Source organism: Grampus griseus, assembly GCF_964374135.1.
Source record: "Grampus griseus genome assembly, chromosome: 15".
In the NCBI taxonomy this organism is placed as follows: Eukaryota; Metazoa; Chordata; class Mammalia; order Artiodactyla; family Delphinidae; genus Grampus; species Grampus griseus.
The window spans coordinates 25,562,584-25,582,518 of NC_139009.1; the positions used below are offsets into that span (position 1 = coordinate 25,562,584).

Below are 19,935 nucleotides of genomic sequence, written 5' to 3' on the forward strand. Positions count from 1 at the left end.
TTATCTCCATCCACTTTGGCCAAGGCTGTATTGGCATATTTGGTGACCCCACTGCTGTTTATGTGGAAGTATTTGTATGTGAGGATGGAAAGTAGAGCTGCTACCATGCGTCTTGCCCTCTGTTGAAATTAATCAGAAATGGGGGTGGGGGTTGGTAACAGACATGGGTGGGGGAAGTGAGATGGTATATGTCACAAGTACAGAGTTAGCTTGGGTGACAAGGTGAATCCGAATTGTGGACACATGAGAATAATACCCAAGCCATGTACTGAGGATGGTCTTTAATTTCTACAGTGAATGGACTGTCTGGAAGCAGGTCTCATGTTGGCAAGGTTTTTTTTTTGTTTGTTTGTTTTTTTGGCCACGCGGCACGGCATGCAGGATCCTAGTTCCCCAACTGGGGATCGAACCGTGCCCTCTGCAGTGGAAGCACGGAGTCCTAACTACTGGCACCAGGGAATTCCAGCAGGTTTTATCTGTGAGGTGTGATGTAGTTCGGTTAAGAGGTAGGTGCTTAGCAGTGCCTATTAAATTGTACCCTCTCCCTCCTTTTATAAATTTTTCAGCGATCCCAGGCTCCTGAAGCATACCATTTTTAAAAAGGGAAAACATACTTTTCATTGCTATTGGGTGGAGGTGAACTGAAGGCTCTGCTCTAACAAACAGTCACAATGGTGACAACTGGAGCAGGGAGCAGGGAAAAGGGGAGCTAAGTGAATCCCCCCCAGTATCATGAAGTCAGCCTCTCCTCGGGGCCTTTTCTTGAGGATTCCAGAGGCCAGCAAAGCGTGTTCGCCTCTTACTTCTTGTTCCTCTGTTACTTGTACCATATTGATCTCCTACTGTTCCTCTCTTTTTCAGCCTGTGTGCTAGATGCATGAAATAAGCAGGTCATCTCAAACTTTGAAAATAAAATTTTGGATCATGTGACATAAAAGATTGTATATGTGCTAAAAAATAGGCATTTGTCACTGTTCAGCAATTTAGTTATTTCTGTTGTTATTTCTAGGCAGAAGAAATCCTCAGGCAAGAGCTGGAGAAAAAAGAAACACCAAGTCTATACTGCTTGCTTGGAGATGTCCTTCGAGAGCACTCTTACTACGACCAGGCCTGGGAGTTGTCTCAGCACCGCAGTGCTCGCGCCCAGCGCTCCAAAGGCCTCCTCCATCTGCGAAGCAAAGAGTTTAAAGAATGTGTGGAGTGCTTTGAACGCTCGGTGAAGATTAATCCCATGCAGGTTAGACAGTTCATAAAGCCTCATCTGCTCTTGTCTTTCTTTGATTTTGACTTACTGAATGAACACCCATTTTCTTTCATAAAGACTGGGGAGCTCATCTGTGAGCTAAGGACCTAGCCTTTAGAATACTTCTTGCTTGTCACTAAGAGTGGACAGGTTGCTTTTCTCTTACTCGCTTTCTTTTGTGCTTCTTTTATTCACTTTTCTGTTTCATTTTGTTATTTCTCTCTGTTAACTGTCCTTAACACAAATACAGCTATTAAAGTTAGGCTCCATTTTGAGTAGATATACTAGGAAGGAAGTGAATGAGAGTCAAAATTACAGGCAGTGAAGGACTCTGCAAGTAATTGTTGATGTCAATAATGAAAGAAAAACCTTTATATAAAAAGGGTAACATATAGAATGGGTAGTTGATCATTTTAGGGAAAAAAAAAGTCTGTATTTACATGCACAGAAGCATTTTTAAATGTTTAAAAAAATTTTTAAGATTTGAAAAAATAATGCAAAAGGAACCTGGATCTTTAAAATAAGTAAGTACAAGATAAATCCACAGGAGAGGACCTAATTTTGAGGGGAAAAAGATCAACCTATTTTGTATTTCATGATATTCAGTTAGTTAAATGGTTTTATTCCTAGAAATGTTTATTTTTTTTAACCAAACTTTCTTTATGACTGCTTTCCCAATCACCAAAGTCACACATACCTGTCAACCATCCTCCTGACAAACATGCACACCGACTTAGTATAATTTTAGTTATAATACTAATTTAATATCAGCCACTAATATTTACTGAGTACTTACTATGAGCCAGGTACCTCTTTGGGCACTTTGCCAGTATTTGAACCCAGACAGTCTCACTCCAGAGCCAGCAGTCTGTTCTTTTTTAAATTGTGATAAAAAGCCTGTAACATAAAATTTACCATGTTAACCATTTCTAAGTGTACAGTTCAGTAGTGTGAAGTACATTAACTTTGTTGTGTAGCCATTGCCACCACCCATCCCTACAACTCTTTTCATCCTGCAGAACTGAAACTCTGCACCCAGTAAACAGTAGCTCCCGGTTCTCCTCCCATGACTCTAGTCCCTAAAAACCACTGTACTTTCTGTCTCTATGAATTTGGCTACTCTAAGTACCTCATATGAGTGGGATCATACAGGATTTGTCCTTTTGTGACTGGCGTATTTCACTTAGCGTAACGCCCTCAAGGTTCATCCATGTTGTATCGTGTGTCAGAATTTTCTTTCTTTTAAGACTGAACGATATTTCACTGTATGTACATACCAGTTATTTTATCCATTCATCTGTCGATGGACACTGGGTTGCTCCTACCTCTTGTCTGTTGTGTAGTGCTGTAATGAATGAGGGTGTGCAGAAAGGGTCACTTTTGAACTGGGTAGACTTGGGGCATATCTTTTACATTGAAAAAAAATCAGAACACATTTTTTTTTTTTAATGACAGGTTGAACTAATTGCTTACTTTCCTCGCTCTGGGTAGTGATTACAATGAGAATCTTTCTCATCTGTAGGCTGGTGAGAAGCCTGGAGAAGAGAGTAGGACAGGTGGGAGTACAGAATATCAGCAGAAACTGACAGTTGCATTTCGCAGCAAGAATGCTTACATAGAGTTGGTTGTTGTTGACAACTTGCTCTATCTCAGAGTTCTCAACTGGGGACGATTTTGTCTCCGGGTCCTTTGGCAATGGTGGGGAGGTGAAGGGGTGCACTACTGACATCTAGTGGGTAGAGACCAGGGATGCTGCCAAACATCCCATAATGCTCAGCACAGCCCTCCACAATAAAGAATTATCCCAGCTAAAATGTCAGTAGTGCCAAGGTTGAGAAACCCTGCATTAACTTGATTATCACTGGACACTTTTTTTTTGGTAGAAAATAGAACTCAGTATTGTGTTACTAAAATTTTACTTTTATGGAAAACTGTATCATATCCTTGCTTATCTGTTTAAAGTTTACCCAGCCACAGCTGCCATAAGGAGTGGGGAAAATAAATTCCCTCCCTTAGCCTCCATTGCCTAAGTTAAATCACGCACATGGATTGTTTTCTCAAGCACACAGTCTCTTAACGTCCAGCCTTAACATTGTCCTCCTGCCTCACTGGCTACTCCTTCTCAGTCTTCTTTGCTGGTTCCTAGGGCTTAGTCGTTGGGCTGTATATCTCTGTCTACACTCACTCCCTTGATTTAATCTAGTCCCATAGCTTAAATACCATCTGTATGCTGACAACTCCCAAAAGTTTATTTTCAGTCCTGTCTTCTCCCCTTAATCGTAGACTTCCGTATCTCACTGCATTCTCAGTCTCCCCATTCGTTACTCTGACTAAACATTTCTAATATCCGAAATACTGTTCTCCCCCTCCTAAAAGCTTTTGCCCCCAAGATCATCCCCGTCCCTGTAAGTGGCAGCCTGTTTGGTCTTGGAGTCATCCTTGATTTCTATTTCCCTCATATCCCACATCTAATCTATCAGTAAATCCTAGGAGATCTGCCTTTGAAATATATCCAGAATTGGACAACTGCTTGCTACCTGCAACCATTCTGGTCAAATACCCATCACCTCTCACCTAGTTAATATATTACCTCCTTACTGGTCTTCCTGTGTCTGTCTTGTTACAATCTGCCTATACTCAATGAACATCCAAGTTGATCCTTCCAAATGCAAGTCATATGTGTCATTCCTCTGCTCCATCACCTGTGATAATAGCCAGGTCTCTGACTGGCTCAAGGCTTTTCCAAGCCTAGCCCCTGTTGCTTCTTTACCTTCCTCCTCCCATTCTCCCCCTCGCTCACCCCACACTAGCCTCTTTGTTCTTCCCTGAACATTCCAGGCACATTTCTGCCTCTGGGTTTCATCACTTGCTGTTCCTCTGCCTGGAATGTTCTTCTTCTGGATAGATATCTGCATACCTTGCTCCATGACCTCATTCACTTCTGGGATCAAATGTCACTTTCTCAGAGAAGCCTTCCATAATCATTCTATTTAAAATCACACCCCCCACTTTCCACCCTTACCTTACATTCCTTATTTTCCTTCCCTACTTTATTTTTCTCCATAGTACTTAGCACCTTCTAATATTATATATAGCTTACTTAAAAAAAAAAATCTTTTTCTCCTCCACTACAGTGTAAGTTCTATGAAGGTAGAAATTTTTATCTGCATGGTTCATTCACATTTTCCTAGTGCTTGTAACAGTGCCTAGCACATATTGGGTCTTTAATAAATAATTGTTGAATGAGTGAACAAATAATATCTTCAACCAGTTATTCGATCAAATACATATTAATTGTCTGCTGTACACATGGCACGGAACCAGAGGAGGAAGCAGTAGCAGCAGATCACCAGATGGCCTGGTTTGTACCCTCTGCTACAGTCTAGTGAAGTGGACATAGACAAAGCTAGCCAACAGTATGAGGCCTCAAAGAAAAACCCAGAGAGTAATTTTTAAGACACTAGTTTTATAGAGGCCAAAGAGACTATTTCTGCCTTTTGTAGACAATGATGAAGAGAGGATGGTGAATTGGGCTTTGAAGGACACATAATACTTGAACAGGCCAATGGAAAGGCAGTGGTGAGGGCATTCCAGGCAGGTGAACAGTTTGAGCCCAGCCCTGGAAACACAAAGAGAAGGGGTGTGTGTGTGTGTGTGTGTGTGTGTGTGTGTGTGTGTGTACAGAGTGTTAGTGAATAGGCTAGTTTTTTAGAGTGAAAGGGAATAGGACAGTCCCAGTGGGAAAGCTAGACTGGAGCCAGACTATGGAAGGTCTTGAAGGTGAGGCCTTTGTTTTTTTTATTTGGCAGGTAGGAGGCTATTAAAGGGTTGATTTGTGTTTGGCTTTGTTGAATTGAAGGAATGTGGTGTGCATGGAGGTGATTTAAGAATATTGTTCTGGCAACTCTGTGGCCATGGGAGACACTAGATGTAGGCAGGCTTAGGAACTATAGCAGTGGTCTAGCAGGACAGTTGTCTGTGGGGGAGGGGCAATAGGAAAGAAGGGGTGGAGTAAGGGAATTCGCAAGGGAGGACTTGACAGGGCCCAATGGTCTCATTATATGATTTCAAATTAATTACTTAGCAAGACAAAGAAATGACAATTGCTCCAAGCAGCGTCACAGAGCAAACATATTATGTGAGGATATTTTACAGTTTGTCATATGGATCGAATTCAGGCAGGCTGTAAGCCATGCCAAAATATGCAGGCGTATGATGCTACAGTTGTACAGAACTACTACAGGATGCAAACTTGAATGCTGTAGACTTACTATAACTCTTGATGCAAGTTTGAATTGTCTCTGAAGAAGGAGAGCTCCTACATGCTATTGTCTCCTCTAAGTCCTGGAATGAAAGGAAAATAGAAAAAGAGAATTTAAAAAATTCTATCCCTGCTTTTCTGACATATCCAAACAATTAGGTTTAATAACAAAACTCAGGCAAATGAGAGAGATATTTGAATGGCTTTTGTGCATTGTAATGGCTTCTTGAAATCAAATTGTTATAAAAATAGGAATGTTTGGTTTTATATTAGGGATGGTCTACAAAACTCAATGCATTTGTCTATGGTGCATTTGTTAGAGAACCAGAAGGTGTGTGTACCATTTGCATTTGTGTTGAGATTGCTAGCTACCATTCGTTTACCCCTACCTGTTTAATTTTCCCAAGTAACTTTTGAAACTAGTAAAATTCAAAATCAACCGTAGACTTCTGGGGATTGTGGGCTGTTAGAAGCTGAAGTGGATGGTAATAGGAACATACATATGGATAATTACCTTAAACGTAAAAAGATTAAATGCTCCAACCAAAAGACATAGACCAGCTGAATGGGTACAAAAACAAGACCCCTATATATGCTGTCTACAAGAGACCCACTTCAGAACTAGGGACACATACAGACAAAGTGAGGGGATGGAAAAAGATATTCCATGCAAATGGAAATCAAAAGAAAGCTGGAGTAGCAATTCTCATATCAGACAAAATAGACTTTAAGACAAAGGCTATTACAAGAGACAAAGAAGGACACTACATAATGATCAAGGGATCAATCCAAGAAGAAGATATAACAATTGTAAATATTGATGCACCCAACATAGGAGCACCTCAATACATAAGCAAATGCTAACAGCCATGAAAGGGGAAATCAACAGTAACACAGTTATAGTAGGGGACTTTAACACCCCATTTTCACCAATGGACACAGATCATCCAAAATGAAAATAAATAAGGAAACACAAGCTTTAAGTGATACATTAAACAAGATGGACTTAATTGATATTTATAGGACATTCCATCGAAAAACAACAGAATACACTTTCTTCTCAAGTGCTCATAGAACATTCTCCAGGATAGATCATATCTTGGGTCACAAATCAAGCCTTGGTAAATTTAAGAAAATTGAAATGTATTAAGTATCTTTTCCGACGACAATGCTATAAGACTAGATATCAGTTACAGGAAAAAATCTGTAAAACACACAAACACGTGGAGGCTAAACAATACACTACTAAATAACGAAGAGATCACTGAAGAAATCAAAGAGGAAATCAAAAAACACCTAGAAACAAATGACAGTGAAAACAACGACCCAAAACCTATGGGATACAGCAAAAGCAGTTCTAAGAGGGAAGTTTATAGCAATGCAAGCCTACCTCAAGAAACAAGAAACATCTCAAATAAACAACCTAAGCTTACACCTAAAGCAATTAGAGAAAGAAGAATAAAAAAACCCCAAAGTTAGCAGAAGGAAAGAAATCATAAAGATCAGATCAGAAGTAAATGAAAAAGAAATGAAGGAAAAAATAGCAAAGATCAATAAAACTAAAAGCTGGTTGGTTCTTTGAGAAGATAAACAAAATTGATAAACCATTAGCCAGAATGATCACGAAGAAAAGGGAGAAGACACAAATGAATAGAATTAGAAATGAAAACGGAGACGTAACAGCTGACACTGCAGAAATACAAAGGATCATGAGAGATTACTACAAGCAACTATATGCCAATAAAATGGACAACCTGGAAGAAATGGACAAATTCTTAGAAAAGCACAACCTTCTGAGACTGAACCAGGAAGAAATAGAAAATACAAACAGACCAATCACAAGTACTGAAATTGAGACTGTGATTAAAAATCTTCCAACAAACAAAAGCCCAGGACCAGATGGCTTCACAGGCGAATTCTATCAAACATTTAGAGAAGAGCTAACACCTATCCTTCTCAAACTCTTGCAAAATATAGCAGAGGGAGGAACACTCCCAAACTCATTCTATGAGGCCACCATCACCCTGATACCAAAACCAGACAAAGATGTCACAAAGAAAACTGTAGGCCAGTATCACTGATGAACATAGATGCAAAAATCCTCAACAAAATACTAGCAAACAGAATCCAACAGCACATTAATAGGATTATACACCATGATCAAGTGGGGTTTATCCCAGGAACGCAAGGATTCTTCAGTATATGCAAATCAATCAATGTGATACACCATATTAACAAATTGAAGAATAAAAACCATATGATCATCTCAGTAGATGCAGAAAACGCTTTTGACAAAATTCAACAGCCATTTATGATAAAAAAAAAAACCCTCCAGAAAGTAGGCATAGAGGGAACTTACCTCAACATAATAAAGGCCATATATGACAAATCCACAGCCAACATCGTTCTCAATGGTGAAAGACTGAAACCATTTCCTCTAAGATTAGGAAAAAGACGAGGTTGTCTACTCTCACCACTGTTATTCAACATAGTTTTGGAAGTTTTAGCCACAGCAGTCAGAGAAGAAAAAGAAATAAAAGGCATCCAAATCGGAAAAGAAGAAGTAAAGCTGTCACTGTTTGCCGATGACATGATAATATACATAGAGAATCCTAAAGATGCTACCAGAAAACTACTAGAGCTAATCAATGAATTTGATAAAGTAGCAGGATACAAAATTAATGCACAGAAATCTCTTACATTCCTATACACTAATGTTGAAAAATCTGAGAGAAAAATTAAGGAAACACTCCCATTTACCACTGCAACAAAAACAATAAAATACCTAGGAATAAACCTGTCTAAGGAGACAAAAGACCTGTATGCAGAAAACTATAAGACACTGATGAAATAAAGATAATACAAATAGATGGAGATATACCATGTTCTTGGATTTGAAGCATCAACATTGTGAAAATGACTGTAGTACCCAAAGCACCCTACAGATTCAATGCAATCCCTATCGAACTACCACTGGCATTTTTCACAGAACTAGAACAAAAATTTCACAATTTATATGGAAACACAAAAGACCCCGAATAGCCAAAGCAATCTTGAGAAAGAAAAACGGAGCTGGAGGAATCAGTCTCCCGGACTTCAGACTACACTACAAAGGTACAGTAATCATGACAGTATGGTACTGGCACAAAAACAGAAGTATAGATCAATGGAACAGGATAGAAAGCCCAGAGATAAACCCACGCACATATGGTCACCTTGTTTTTGATAAAGGAGGCAAGAATAAACAATGGAGAAAAGACAGCCTCCTCAATAATTGGTGCTGGGAAAACTGGACAGCTACATGTAAAAGAATGAAATTAGAACACTCCCTAACACCGTACACAAAAATAAATTCAATATGGATTAAAGACCTAAATGTAAGGCCAGACACTATCAAACTCTTAGAGGAAAACACAGGCAGAACACTCTATAACATAAATCACAGGAAGATCCTTTATGACCCACCTCCTAGAGAAATGGAAATAAAAACAAAAATAAACAAATGGGGCCTAATGAAATTTAAAAGCTTTTGCACAGCAAAGGAAACCATAAACAAGACGAAAAGACAACCCTCAGAATGGGAGAAAATATTTGCAAATGAATCAACTGACAAAGGATTAATCTCCAAAATTTACAAGCAGCTCATGCAGCTCAATATCAAAAAAACAAACAATCCAATCCAAAAATGGGCAGAAGACCTAAATAGACATTTCTCCAAAGAAGATATACAGATTACCAACAAACACATGAAAGAATGCTCAACTTCATTAATCAATTGAGAAATGCAAATCAAAACTACAATGAGGGGGCTCCCCTGGTGGCGCAGTGGTTGAGAGTCCGCCTGCCGATGCAGGGGACACGGGTTCGTGCCCCGGTCCGGGAAGATCCCACATGCCGCGGAGCGGCTGGGCCCGTGAGCCATGGCCGCTGAGCTTGCGCGTCTGGAGCCTGTGCTCCGCAACGGGAGAGGCCACAACAGTGAGAGGCCCGCATACCGCAAAAAAAACAAACAAAGAAACAAACAAAAAAAACTACAATGAGGGCTTCACTGGTGGCGCAGTGGTTGAGAGTCCGCCTGCCGATGAAGGGGACACGGGTTTGTGCCCCGGTTCGGGAAGATCCCACATGCCGCGGAGCGGCTAGGCCCGTGAGCCATGGCCGCTGAGCCTGCGTGTCCGGAGGCTGTGCTCCGCAATGGGGGAGGCCACAACAGTGAGAGGCCTGCGTAAGGCAAAACAAAAACAAAAACAAAAACAAAAAACTACAATGAGATATCATCTCACACTGGTCAGAATGGCCATCATCAAAAAATCTACAAACAATAAATGCTGGAGAGGGTGTGGAGAAAAGGGAACCCTCTTGCACTGTTGCTGGGAATGTAAATTGATACAGCCACTATGGAGAACAGTATGGAGGTTCCTTAAAAAAGTAAAAATAGAACTACCGTGCAACCCAGCAATCCCACTACTGGGCATATCCCCTGAGAAAACCATAATTCAAAAAGAGTCATGTACCACAATATTTATTGCAGCTCTATTTACAGTAGCCAGGACAGGGAAGCGACCTAAGTGTCCATCAACAGATGAATGGATAAAGAAGATGTGGCATATATATGCAATGGAATATTCCTCATCCATAAAAAGAAACGAATTTGAGTTATTTTTTGTTGTTTGATTTTTTTGTTTTTTTTTGCGATACGCAGGCCTCTCACTGTTGTGGCCTCTCCCGTTGCGGAGCACAGGCTCCAGAGGCGCAGGCCCAGCAGCCATGGCTCACAGGCCCAGCTGCTCCGCGGCACGCAGGATCTTGCCGGACTGGGGCACAAACCCGCGTACCCTGCATCGGCAGGCGGACCCTCAACCACTGTGCCCCCAGGGAAGCCCAGTTTGAGTTATTTGAAGTGAGGTGGATGGACCTAGAGTCTGTCATACAGAGTGAAGTAAGTCAGAAAGAGAAAAACAAATCCCATATGCTAACACATATATATGGAATCTGAAAAAAAAAAAAAAAAGGTCATGAAGGACCTAGGGGCAGGATAGGAATAAAGGTGCAGACCTACTAGCGAATGGACTTGAGGATACGGGGAGGGAGGGGGAAGGGTAAGCTGGGACAAAGTGTGAGAGTGTCATGGATATACATACACTACCAAATGTAAAACGGATAGCTAGTGGGAAACAGCCGCATCACACAGGGATATCAGCTCGGTGCTTTGTGACCACCTAGAGCGGTGGGATAGGGAGGGTGGGAGGGAGGGAGACGCAAGAGGGAGGGGATATGGAGATATATGTGTATGTATAGCTGATTCACTTTGTTATAAAGCAGAAACTGACACAGCATTGTAAAGCAATGATACTCCAATAAAGAGGTAAAAAAAAAAAAAAAAAAAAAAAAAGAAGCTGAAGTGGGGGAAGTGGTCACCAAACCTCCCAAGCAGAATTTTGTAGACTCCGGACCAGAATTAAAACATAAATCCTTAGGTCTACTCTTAGGTAGTTATTCTCATTGTACCCTACTTTTATGCAAAAAATAAAATCAAAGAAATTGTTCAGATATCAAGCTAGTATGTGTAGCCCTGAAAAAGGAACATGTCACTTCCTATCATTTTTTACCCCTCCCTCAGCGCATATACTTTATTCCTTTTATTTTGTCAATTTCCCCCCTTACCCCCGTTAAAAATTTAAAATTTTCCTTGACTTTCCTCCTCAATTAACTGGTCATTTTTGTAAGGTTATATGATATTACTGGCAGTATATATATGGAAAGATACATGTATAGGCAGAAGGGCTATAGGAGTTGAGAGGAGGTGAGGGATCGCTGTGGACTGATGCAGCCAGAGATGGGACAGAAGTTAGCTCAGATGTTCACTGATTGATGCAAAGTGAGTAGATGTGCAGGAGGGGAACTAGCTTCACAGGTAGGAGAAAAGCATGAAGAAAGGTGAAGATTTGAGAGTTTACTAAGTGGCTATCCTAATTTGTGCCTAATATGCTGATAACACATCCAGTTTATTGCATGTCCCAGATTTTTACTTTTTTTTTTCTTTTTTTTAATTTTTGGCCACACTGCACGGCATATGGGATCTTATTTCCCTGACCAGGGATTGAACCCGCGCCCCCTGCATTAGAAGCTCAGAGTCTTAACCACTGGACCACTAGGGAAGTCCCCAGATTTTTACTTTTTAAATGAAGTGCTATTATTAATAGTTACATTAAAAGAAGTTGGAAGGGGTTTTCATAGACATTCATTTTGTACTTCTGTCTTCAGCCATAGCCTCATCTAGTGTTGTGTTTAATGCATGTGGTGGATGGAGCTCCCACTTTACGATGTGCTATAAAATCTGAAAGGTGGCCAGTAGGAGCCTGTGTCTTTTTTCCCCAATGCTTTCCAGATGCAACTTAACTAACATTGCCCTTTAGAGGACAGTGTGTAGGATGCTTGCTGATAACATCAACTGTGCTTGCTCTGAGTGGCTGAGGGCAGCCACCTCCTTCAGGTTTTGGGTGGTGGTAGGAGAAATGTTTGAGCCAATGTCTCTATAAGCCCCTTGGTATATATCAGACACTTGTGTCAAGCTGCAGCCTGTGAGATGCATGATGTTGCCTGGTTACCAGTTGGCAGAATTAGTGGGAAATATGGGGAATTGTAGGCCAGATAGATGTATGGGGAGTAGAGGCAAAGCAGTCTTGCCAGAAATAAAAGCACATGGAGAATAGGCTGAATTCCCTTGCTGCAGGGGTTTGGTCACTTACTGTACGTTCTAAATGTACCACTATTTCTATATTATATTGCTTGATAACTTTTTATGTAGTTTATAGTAAACCCTTTTGGCAGCAATCATCTCCAAAAAGCAAACACATTTTTAAAATGTGTTTTTAGGGAATAATTAAGAACTTAATTTTCACTTGTCAAGAGAGTAAATAAATGTATTAATATAACTTGTCCAAGATTTAGCTGATATAATTAAATTCCACCTCAGGGGCCGTAATCATATCACTAATCACATGAAAACCAGAAGACCCAAGATTTCTGAAGAAGCATTAGTGTTTATGTCAAAAGTTAGTAGTAGTTGTTGTTGTTGTTGTTTTAATAGGAAGCATGTCCAAAGATGACAATTTAATATGCAGCTGTAGGAGGTGTATTTTCATGTCATTCTGTGAGACTGGACTTTTATCTAGAGCAAATGAAAATGCGCAAAATTAGTTTAGAAAATTAGTTGATACCAAATTTTTTCGTGTGTGTGTGAAAAGTGAGATCATAACTGTTAATGTGCTAGCTCTTAGCAGAAGTAGTTCACTGACAGTTGAATCTGCCAGTTTTATATCAGTGACATCAGATGCTTCAAATAGAAAACTCATTAATTTGGTTCTCACAATGGTTTTAATTTTTTTCACCTAATTATTGGATTCAAAATAAAAGTTTTGGAAATTCACTCTATTAAAGTTGAAACATCTGACATTATTCTGAATGCTATTGTTAAACATCAATGATAAAAGTATTTCTTTTAGTGGTGATAATAAGGATACAAATTTTCATGGAGCATGACAACATGGTAAAAGTAATTCTCTTTTTGAATTAAGAAAACCAGTGGAACAGAAATGTACTTGGAATGGGTTGTAGTGGTGGACATAATATGGTCCAAACGAGCTTCTACTTTGGTCCAATGGTCTATATGGTCCAATACGAGCTTTATTTATGGAAATAAAAACTAGCGGTCGTCATTTACACATACTTTAATATACACTGTTTGGGTAATTAAATTACAAAATTCTTGTGATGTCTGATGTGATGTCTGATGTTGAATTAAAATAAAATTAGTGTGGCAGTATATACTTTCTCTTGTTGCTGCCCATCACCTAATGCACTATAAAAATGTTTGAGTTTTTTTTTAATAAATTTATTTATTTATCTGTTTATTTATTTATGGTTGTGTTGGGTCCTTGTTGCTGTGCACGGGCTTTCCCTAGTTGCAGTGAGCAGGGGCTACTCTTCATTGCGGTGCGCGGGCTTCTCATTGTCATGGCTTTTCTTGTTGCGGAGCACGGGCTCTAGTTGTACAGGCTTCAGTAGTTGTGGCATGTGGGCTCAGTAGTTGTGGCTTTCAGGCTCTAGAGCTCAGGCTCAGTAGTTGTGGTGCACGGGCCCAGCTGCTCCGTGGCATGTGGGATCTTCCCGGGCCAGGGCTCGAACCTGTGTCCCTTGCATTGGCAGGCAGATTCTTAACCACTGTGCCACTAGGGAAGCCCTGTTAGAGTTTTTTGAAGAATTTTTTAATAAATCAATTTAAGTGTCCTATAATGATAGGAACTTTTTTTTTTTTTAAGGAGTCTTTCGTTTGGGCTGCATTGTGTTCAAAATCAATTGGAAATCTTTTATGTATTCAATTAACGGAGTTCAAAAAAATTTCAGCTTTTACAACTTTTACTAGATTGTAATTATTGAAAGCAAACTTTCAAACAGGAAGACATTGAAATTTATCTTGAAGAGGAACAATGAGAGTTTAAATCGTGTACAGGATTTAATTTAATAATGTATAATTGTACTTTTGAATATCCCTACTGTGTTAGTCTGCTAAGGGCTGACTGATACTACAGACTGGGTGGTTTAAACCACTGTGGGAATTAATTTTTTCACAGTTCTGGAAGCTAGAAGTCCAAGATCAAGGTGCCTTCAGGGTTGGTTTCTGGTGAGGTCTTTTCCTTGCTTTTAGACAGCTACCTTTTCACTGTCTCCTCACATGGCCTTTTCTCTGTTCATGTGTAGAGAGCTCCAGTGTCTTTTCTTCTTCTTCAAAGGATACCAGTCCTGTCGGATTAGGGCCTCACCACTTGACCTCATTTAACCTTAATTATCTCCTTAAAGGCCCTATCTCCAAATACAGTCACACTGCGGGTTGAGCTTCAACATATGAATTTTTTTTTTTTTTTTCCTCTCTGCGGTACGCGGGCCTCTCACTGTTGTGGCCTCTCCCTTTGCGGAGCACAGGCTCTGGACGCGCAGGCTCAGCGGCCATGGCTCACGGGCCCAGCCGCTCCGCAACATGTGGGATCCTCCCGGACTGGGGCACGAACCCGTGTCCCCCGCATTGGCAGGCGGACTCTCAACCACTGTGCCACCAGGGAATCCCCAACATATGAATTTTGAGAGGGATACAGTTCAGTCTGTAACATCTACCTAGGAGGAATCTTTTCTTTGTAACCTTTTGTTATGAAACTTTCAATTATACAAAATATATACTAGCAGAGACCAGAATAAAGAGTCCCCTCCCATGTGCCTATGAACCAGCTTCAACAGTTACTAACTCATGACTGGGCCTGTTTCATCTATATTTCCCCACTCCATCCCATATTATTTTGAAACAAACCCAATATATCATTTCATTTTTAAATGTTTTAGTATGTATCTCTAAAAAAATAAGGACTTAAAAAAATAACCAAGTACCATTGTTCTTAAGATATCAATAATAATTTGCCAAAGCTTTTGACTTTAACTGAATAAATTTATATTCTATTCTAGAATAGAATGTAATTGAGAAGGCCTATAATTTATAAATTTGTAAGTTTGATGAAACCTACAAAGAATCATAAATTTGATGAATTATTTGATGAATTTTGTCCTGTTAAAAATATTTGTTGAAGAAAGGTACTCTAAATGGGGGCCAAAAGACAGAACCAAAGAAAAATATTTATAAGCTTCAGTATTAACAAAACTAGAATTCAGAATATCCTTTGTTTAGCAGCAGTTGCTCTGAGCTTCCTAGTTATCTCAGTACATTAAAAAAAATTTTTCCCGGCTTTGTTGAGATATAATTGACATATTGTATAATTGACATATTGTGTAAGGTATACAACGTGATAAGATTTGATACATGTATATATTGTGAAATGATTACCACAGGAGCATTAGTTAACACCTCTGTCACCTCACCTCTGTCACCTTTGTGTGTGTGTGATGATAATATTTAAGATCTACTCTTTTAGCAATTTTCAAGTATATAATACAGTATTGTTGCTGTATGTTAGATCCCCAGAACTTATTTATCTTATAACTGGAAGTTTGTATGCTTTGACCAACATCTCCCCACTTTCCCCCACCCCCAACTCCTGGCAACAACCATTCTGCTATTTCTATGAGTTTGGCTTTTTTAGATTCCACATACAAGTGAGAGCATATGGTATTTGTCTTTCTCTGTCTAACTTATTTCACTTAGCAAAATGCCCTCAAAGTTCATCCATGTTGTTGCCAAAGGCAAGATTTCCTTCTTTTTCATGGCTGAATAATATTTCACCCTGTGTGTGCACACACTCACACAATTTCTTTATACATTCATCTATTGACAGACAGTTTGTTTACATGTCTCAGCTATTGTGAATAATGCTACAGTGAACATGAGGGTGCACATATCTCTTCGAGGAGTGATTTCATTTCCTTCAGCTATATACTCAGCAGTGAGATTGCTGGATCATACGGTGGTTCTATTTTTAATTTTTCCTCAATACATTTAGAAAGAATATTTTCTCAGCTAAAATTATTATGACCTACAAAGAGTCAATCAAAAGTTTTAACAATTTTAAATGTATTAACAATAAATTTGACAATTAACAATAAAGAATAACTTTGAAGTAGACAGTAGGCACTTTTATGAAAAAATTAAAAGTACTAAGATACTGAAAAAATTATCAGAAAATATCAATGACATGGTATTAGAATTAGATATGACTAAGGAACTGATTAGAGGATATGAATATCTGCTAAGAAAAATTGATTTTAATTCTGTAATATATTAGAGAAATATGCAAATGTCACAAATATATAGCTTGCTTAATATTCCTTTTGTTATTTTTAAATTTCAGATAATCAGAATTTACAAATTTTTAATATATTTTATTCAATAAATAATTTTACTTTTGAAAATGGTTTTCAAATAGAACCGTCTTTAGGTCCCCTGTTATATTAGTAGTAAAACCAATTTGACAATCAGTAGTTTGTTGGTCAATAAATAAGGTCTTTTTAAGGTCCTGTAATTTTAATGATTTTTTTTAATGCCTTGTTTCATTTTTTAAAATGTTGCAGTTTGAACAGTACATTATGTGGTTGCCTCACTAAGCATTATCAAGATCCTGCTGTGAACCAGACACGGATGTGGGAATGAACCGGGCTGTGTCAGCCTATCAGCAGAAAGCAGAGAGTTTCCACTGGGAAATGATATGGACAGAACTAGTTTGTGAAGGGCCTTAAGTGCCTTTCTTCAGGACTAGTAACCCTACAGATATGGAAGTCTGTTGTGGTTTTGAATAAAAGAGTGATATGACAAAAGTGATATTCTAGGAAGTCTAAATAAGGGATGAATGTCATGGATGAGTGATCAGTGGCTTTAGCAGTGAGGATGGAAAGATAGAACAGGTTGAAGCTCATTATAAAGGAAAATTTTCTGGGCCTTATTCACTGGATTGGCAGCATTGAGGGAGAGTTCGGGATCTGAGAACATGCCAGTTTTCTCAGTTGTTTGGTTAAAAAGGAAATGTCCCTATTGATAGATACAGAGAATTCAGGAGGAAGGGAAAGTATCTTTGGTAGGGGAAGAGGATGTGTTTTGAGTGTTGAATATGAAGAGATGTTGCCGTGTCGAAGTAGAGAGGGCTCACAGTCCAGTGAAAGCCAGTCCAAGCCTGAAGCCTAGGAGTGAGGCCAAGAACTGAGCTTGCAGATTGGGGCTTTTCTGTGGAAGTAAGGTCCATGCAAGTGAATGAACTCTTGACAGAAAACTGTGTTGGAAGAGAGCACGAGGCAAAATCTTGAACTTCGGGCATCTCCTGGGGTTGGAGGAAGGTAGAAGAAGTAGCACCAGTGAAATATGATTCAAACAAAATATACCAGAGTCTTAGTCAGAGGGATAGAAGGACCCCAAAGAAGGGAGTCATGGAAACTAAAGGAAGAACAAGTATCCGTAAGAAATGTCACGTGTAGTGATAAAGTCTAAAGAGAGCTAAGAAGAGTTTATTGGATTTGGAGCTCACTAATGACCTTCAAGACCAGCTTCAGGAGGCAAAAGAGTGTGTGGCAGCTGAGGAAATGGACATAACATCCATAGACTGTTCTTTTTAGGAGCATGTCAAGGAAATGAGAGTCAAAATGTAGAGTGTTGTACCAAGGGGCAGAAGAGTCAAGTAACACTGTTCAAGCTACTGGAGACCTTTATGTGGTTGAATCCAGTGAGTGAAGGAGAGATTGAATGTTATAGAGAGAGTTGGGTTGCTAACCTAGGGAATGTCATTCTAGGAAGGAGTGAAATGAGAAGAGATGAAGGCATTAGCTCTGGAAACAGAATAATGTTTCCAACGAAACAGGAAAGAAGATGAGAGCATTAATATTATAATAGCAGTTTCTGTTTATTAAGCATCTTCTAGAGTGTAAGCTAGAATATAAGTGTAAATGAACTGTTTATAAAATCACTGTGAGGTATTGGGGGAGGGGTTACGAAAGAATTGTGTTGAGATGTAGCCTCTTGCTCTCCTGTGGTTTATATGGGCTAAATGGAGAGAAGAGGCAGAAGTAACTTTTCCTGTGACCAAGGGGTAGAGTAAATAGACGCCATGCTTTGGGTGCCTAGTGATGGCGTGATGAAAAGGAGGTAAGGCCTGATGGAGATGTCACGAACTAAGAGGAGTGGTTGGGATTTAGATAGGAGGCAAAAATTAGGCAAATAGTTTCGAGAAAGGAGACTAGCAGATGCAAAAATCAAGCATGTAGCAAGCAAAGGTTTCTTGGTAGCTGTAGGTTTTGACTATTTATTCTTTTTTTTTTTTTTTTTTTTTTGCGGTACGCGGGCCTCTCACTGTTGTGGCCTCTCGCGTTGCGGAGCACGGGCTTCAGACTCGCAGGCTCAGCGGCCATGGCTCATGGGCCCAGCCGCTCCGCGGCATGTGGGATCTTCCCAGACCGGGGCACGAACCCGTGTCCCCTGCATCGGCAGGCGGACTCCCAACCACTGCACCACCAGGGAAGCCCTGACTATTTCTTCTTAAATTCAGTTGTAATAATAATTCTAGCAGCCAACGTTGAGTATTTACTAGGTGCCAGGTACTATTCTAAGCATTTTGCGTACAGTTTTAATCCTCAGCCCAATCCCCAAGGTACTTACTGTTATTCCCCTCATTTCACAGGTGAGGAAATAGAGGGTTAATTAATTTACACGAGATCCCACAGCTTATGAGGTGTGGCGCTGGGATCGGGGTGGGGCTTTCTGATTTCAGAGCACTTACTCTTAACCTGTTCATTGTTTTGCCTCTAGAGGATGTTGTCTTGTTTAGGAAGGAATGGCAGATTTGGCTGAGGTCAAGTTAGACGTTATGGAAAGCCTTGAATACAAGACTGTCGGGTTTGAACGTTTTTCTTTAATACATAACCATTGGGGCTTTTGTCAGGAGCAAAGCGAAGTTGTAACTTTGATGTAATGGGACAGTCCAGCACATGACAGTGGGTGACTCTCTGCGAGACCAGGGAGTTTTAGAGGAATCAAGGCAACCTTTCCCTGCCCGTGCTATATGTAAGACTAGACTTCCACGATGTAGTACTCTGATAGAATTGTTAATTAACCTGAGAACGTTTGTTCTTTGATTTGTAGGGGTCAACTTTTTCTCTTTCATTTCAGTTCTTGAAAGAAGAAATGTTTTTATTTGAAATGGAGTTAGAGTTTCTGTTGTGCACTTGTGTTACTGTGGTGGGGAGGTTCGAGGATTGGAGCTTACATTCCAGTGGAGAAGAGAATAACCATATGCGAATAATATGTAGAGAAAAAAGAGATTCTTTCTCTTTTGTTCTTCCTTTCTCATATTGGTAAGCAATAAAAAATGAAACTCTTAAGGTCTAACTTGCATAACTGCCAAGAAATACGAGCACTGTGATAACATCTGGGCTGTAGCTGGGACTAAGGGGTAGAGGGGAGGGCAGAGCTCTGCGGCCATAGACCTGACTCTGAATCCTAGTAATCCCAAGGTAAATCACTTCATCTTTCTGAGCTTCAGTTTCCTCATTTGTAAAGTGGAGATATAATCCCTATCTCAATTTGCTGTTGGGAAAATTAGAGCCAATATGTATAAAGTATCTAGCATATTTCCTGGCCCATAGTAAGTTCTCAGTTGTCTTGGAGTTTTCTGTCCTGCCCATTGCAGTGTGGTAGAAAATCATTGTTACCCCATTATCTGTAGCCTAAAGATAGGGAGGTAATATCTAACAGGAGAGTTTCATGCAGATGATGTGTAAACACCCATGTTACCTCACATGTGAATTCTCTGGAAAGAGCAGGCAAATAGAAGAACCAGTGGTAACCAAGTCTAGGACAGGAATAAGAGGAGGACACTAAACAATTAATACCCTTTCTAGTAAAAGAAAAAAAGTGTGTATAAAATTCAGTTGCTCTTGTAGTTTAAAAGAA

At 39.7% G+C, this 19,935-nt stretch overlaps 1 protein-coding gene across 1 annotated transcript in view; it reads left to right on the forward strand.

Annotated features, from left to right (window-relative positions):
- Nucleotides 1–19,935, forward strand: part of TTC27 (tetratricopeptide repeat domain 27) — a 173,112-nt gene that overhangs the window by 113,238 nt on the left and 39,939 nt on the right. Inside the window, exon 13 of the mRNA XM_082672271.1 lies at nt 1,010–1,237. Coding sequence (XP_082528397.1) covers nt 1,010–1,237 — 228 coding nt within the window. The remainder of the gene's footprint in view (nt 1–1,009; nt 1,238–19,935) is intronic.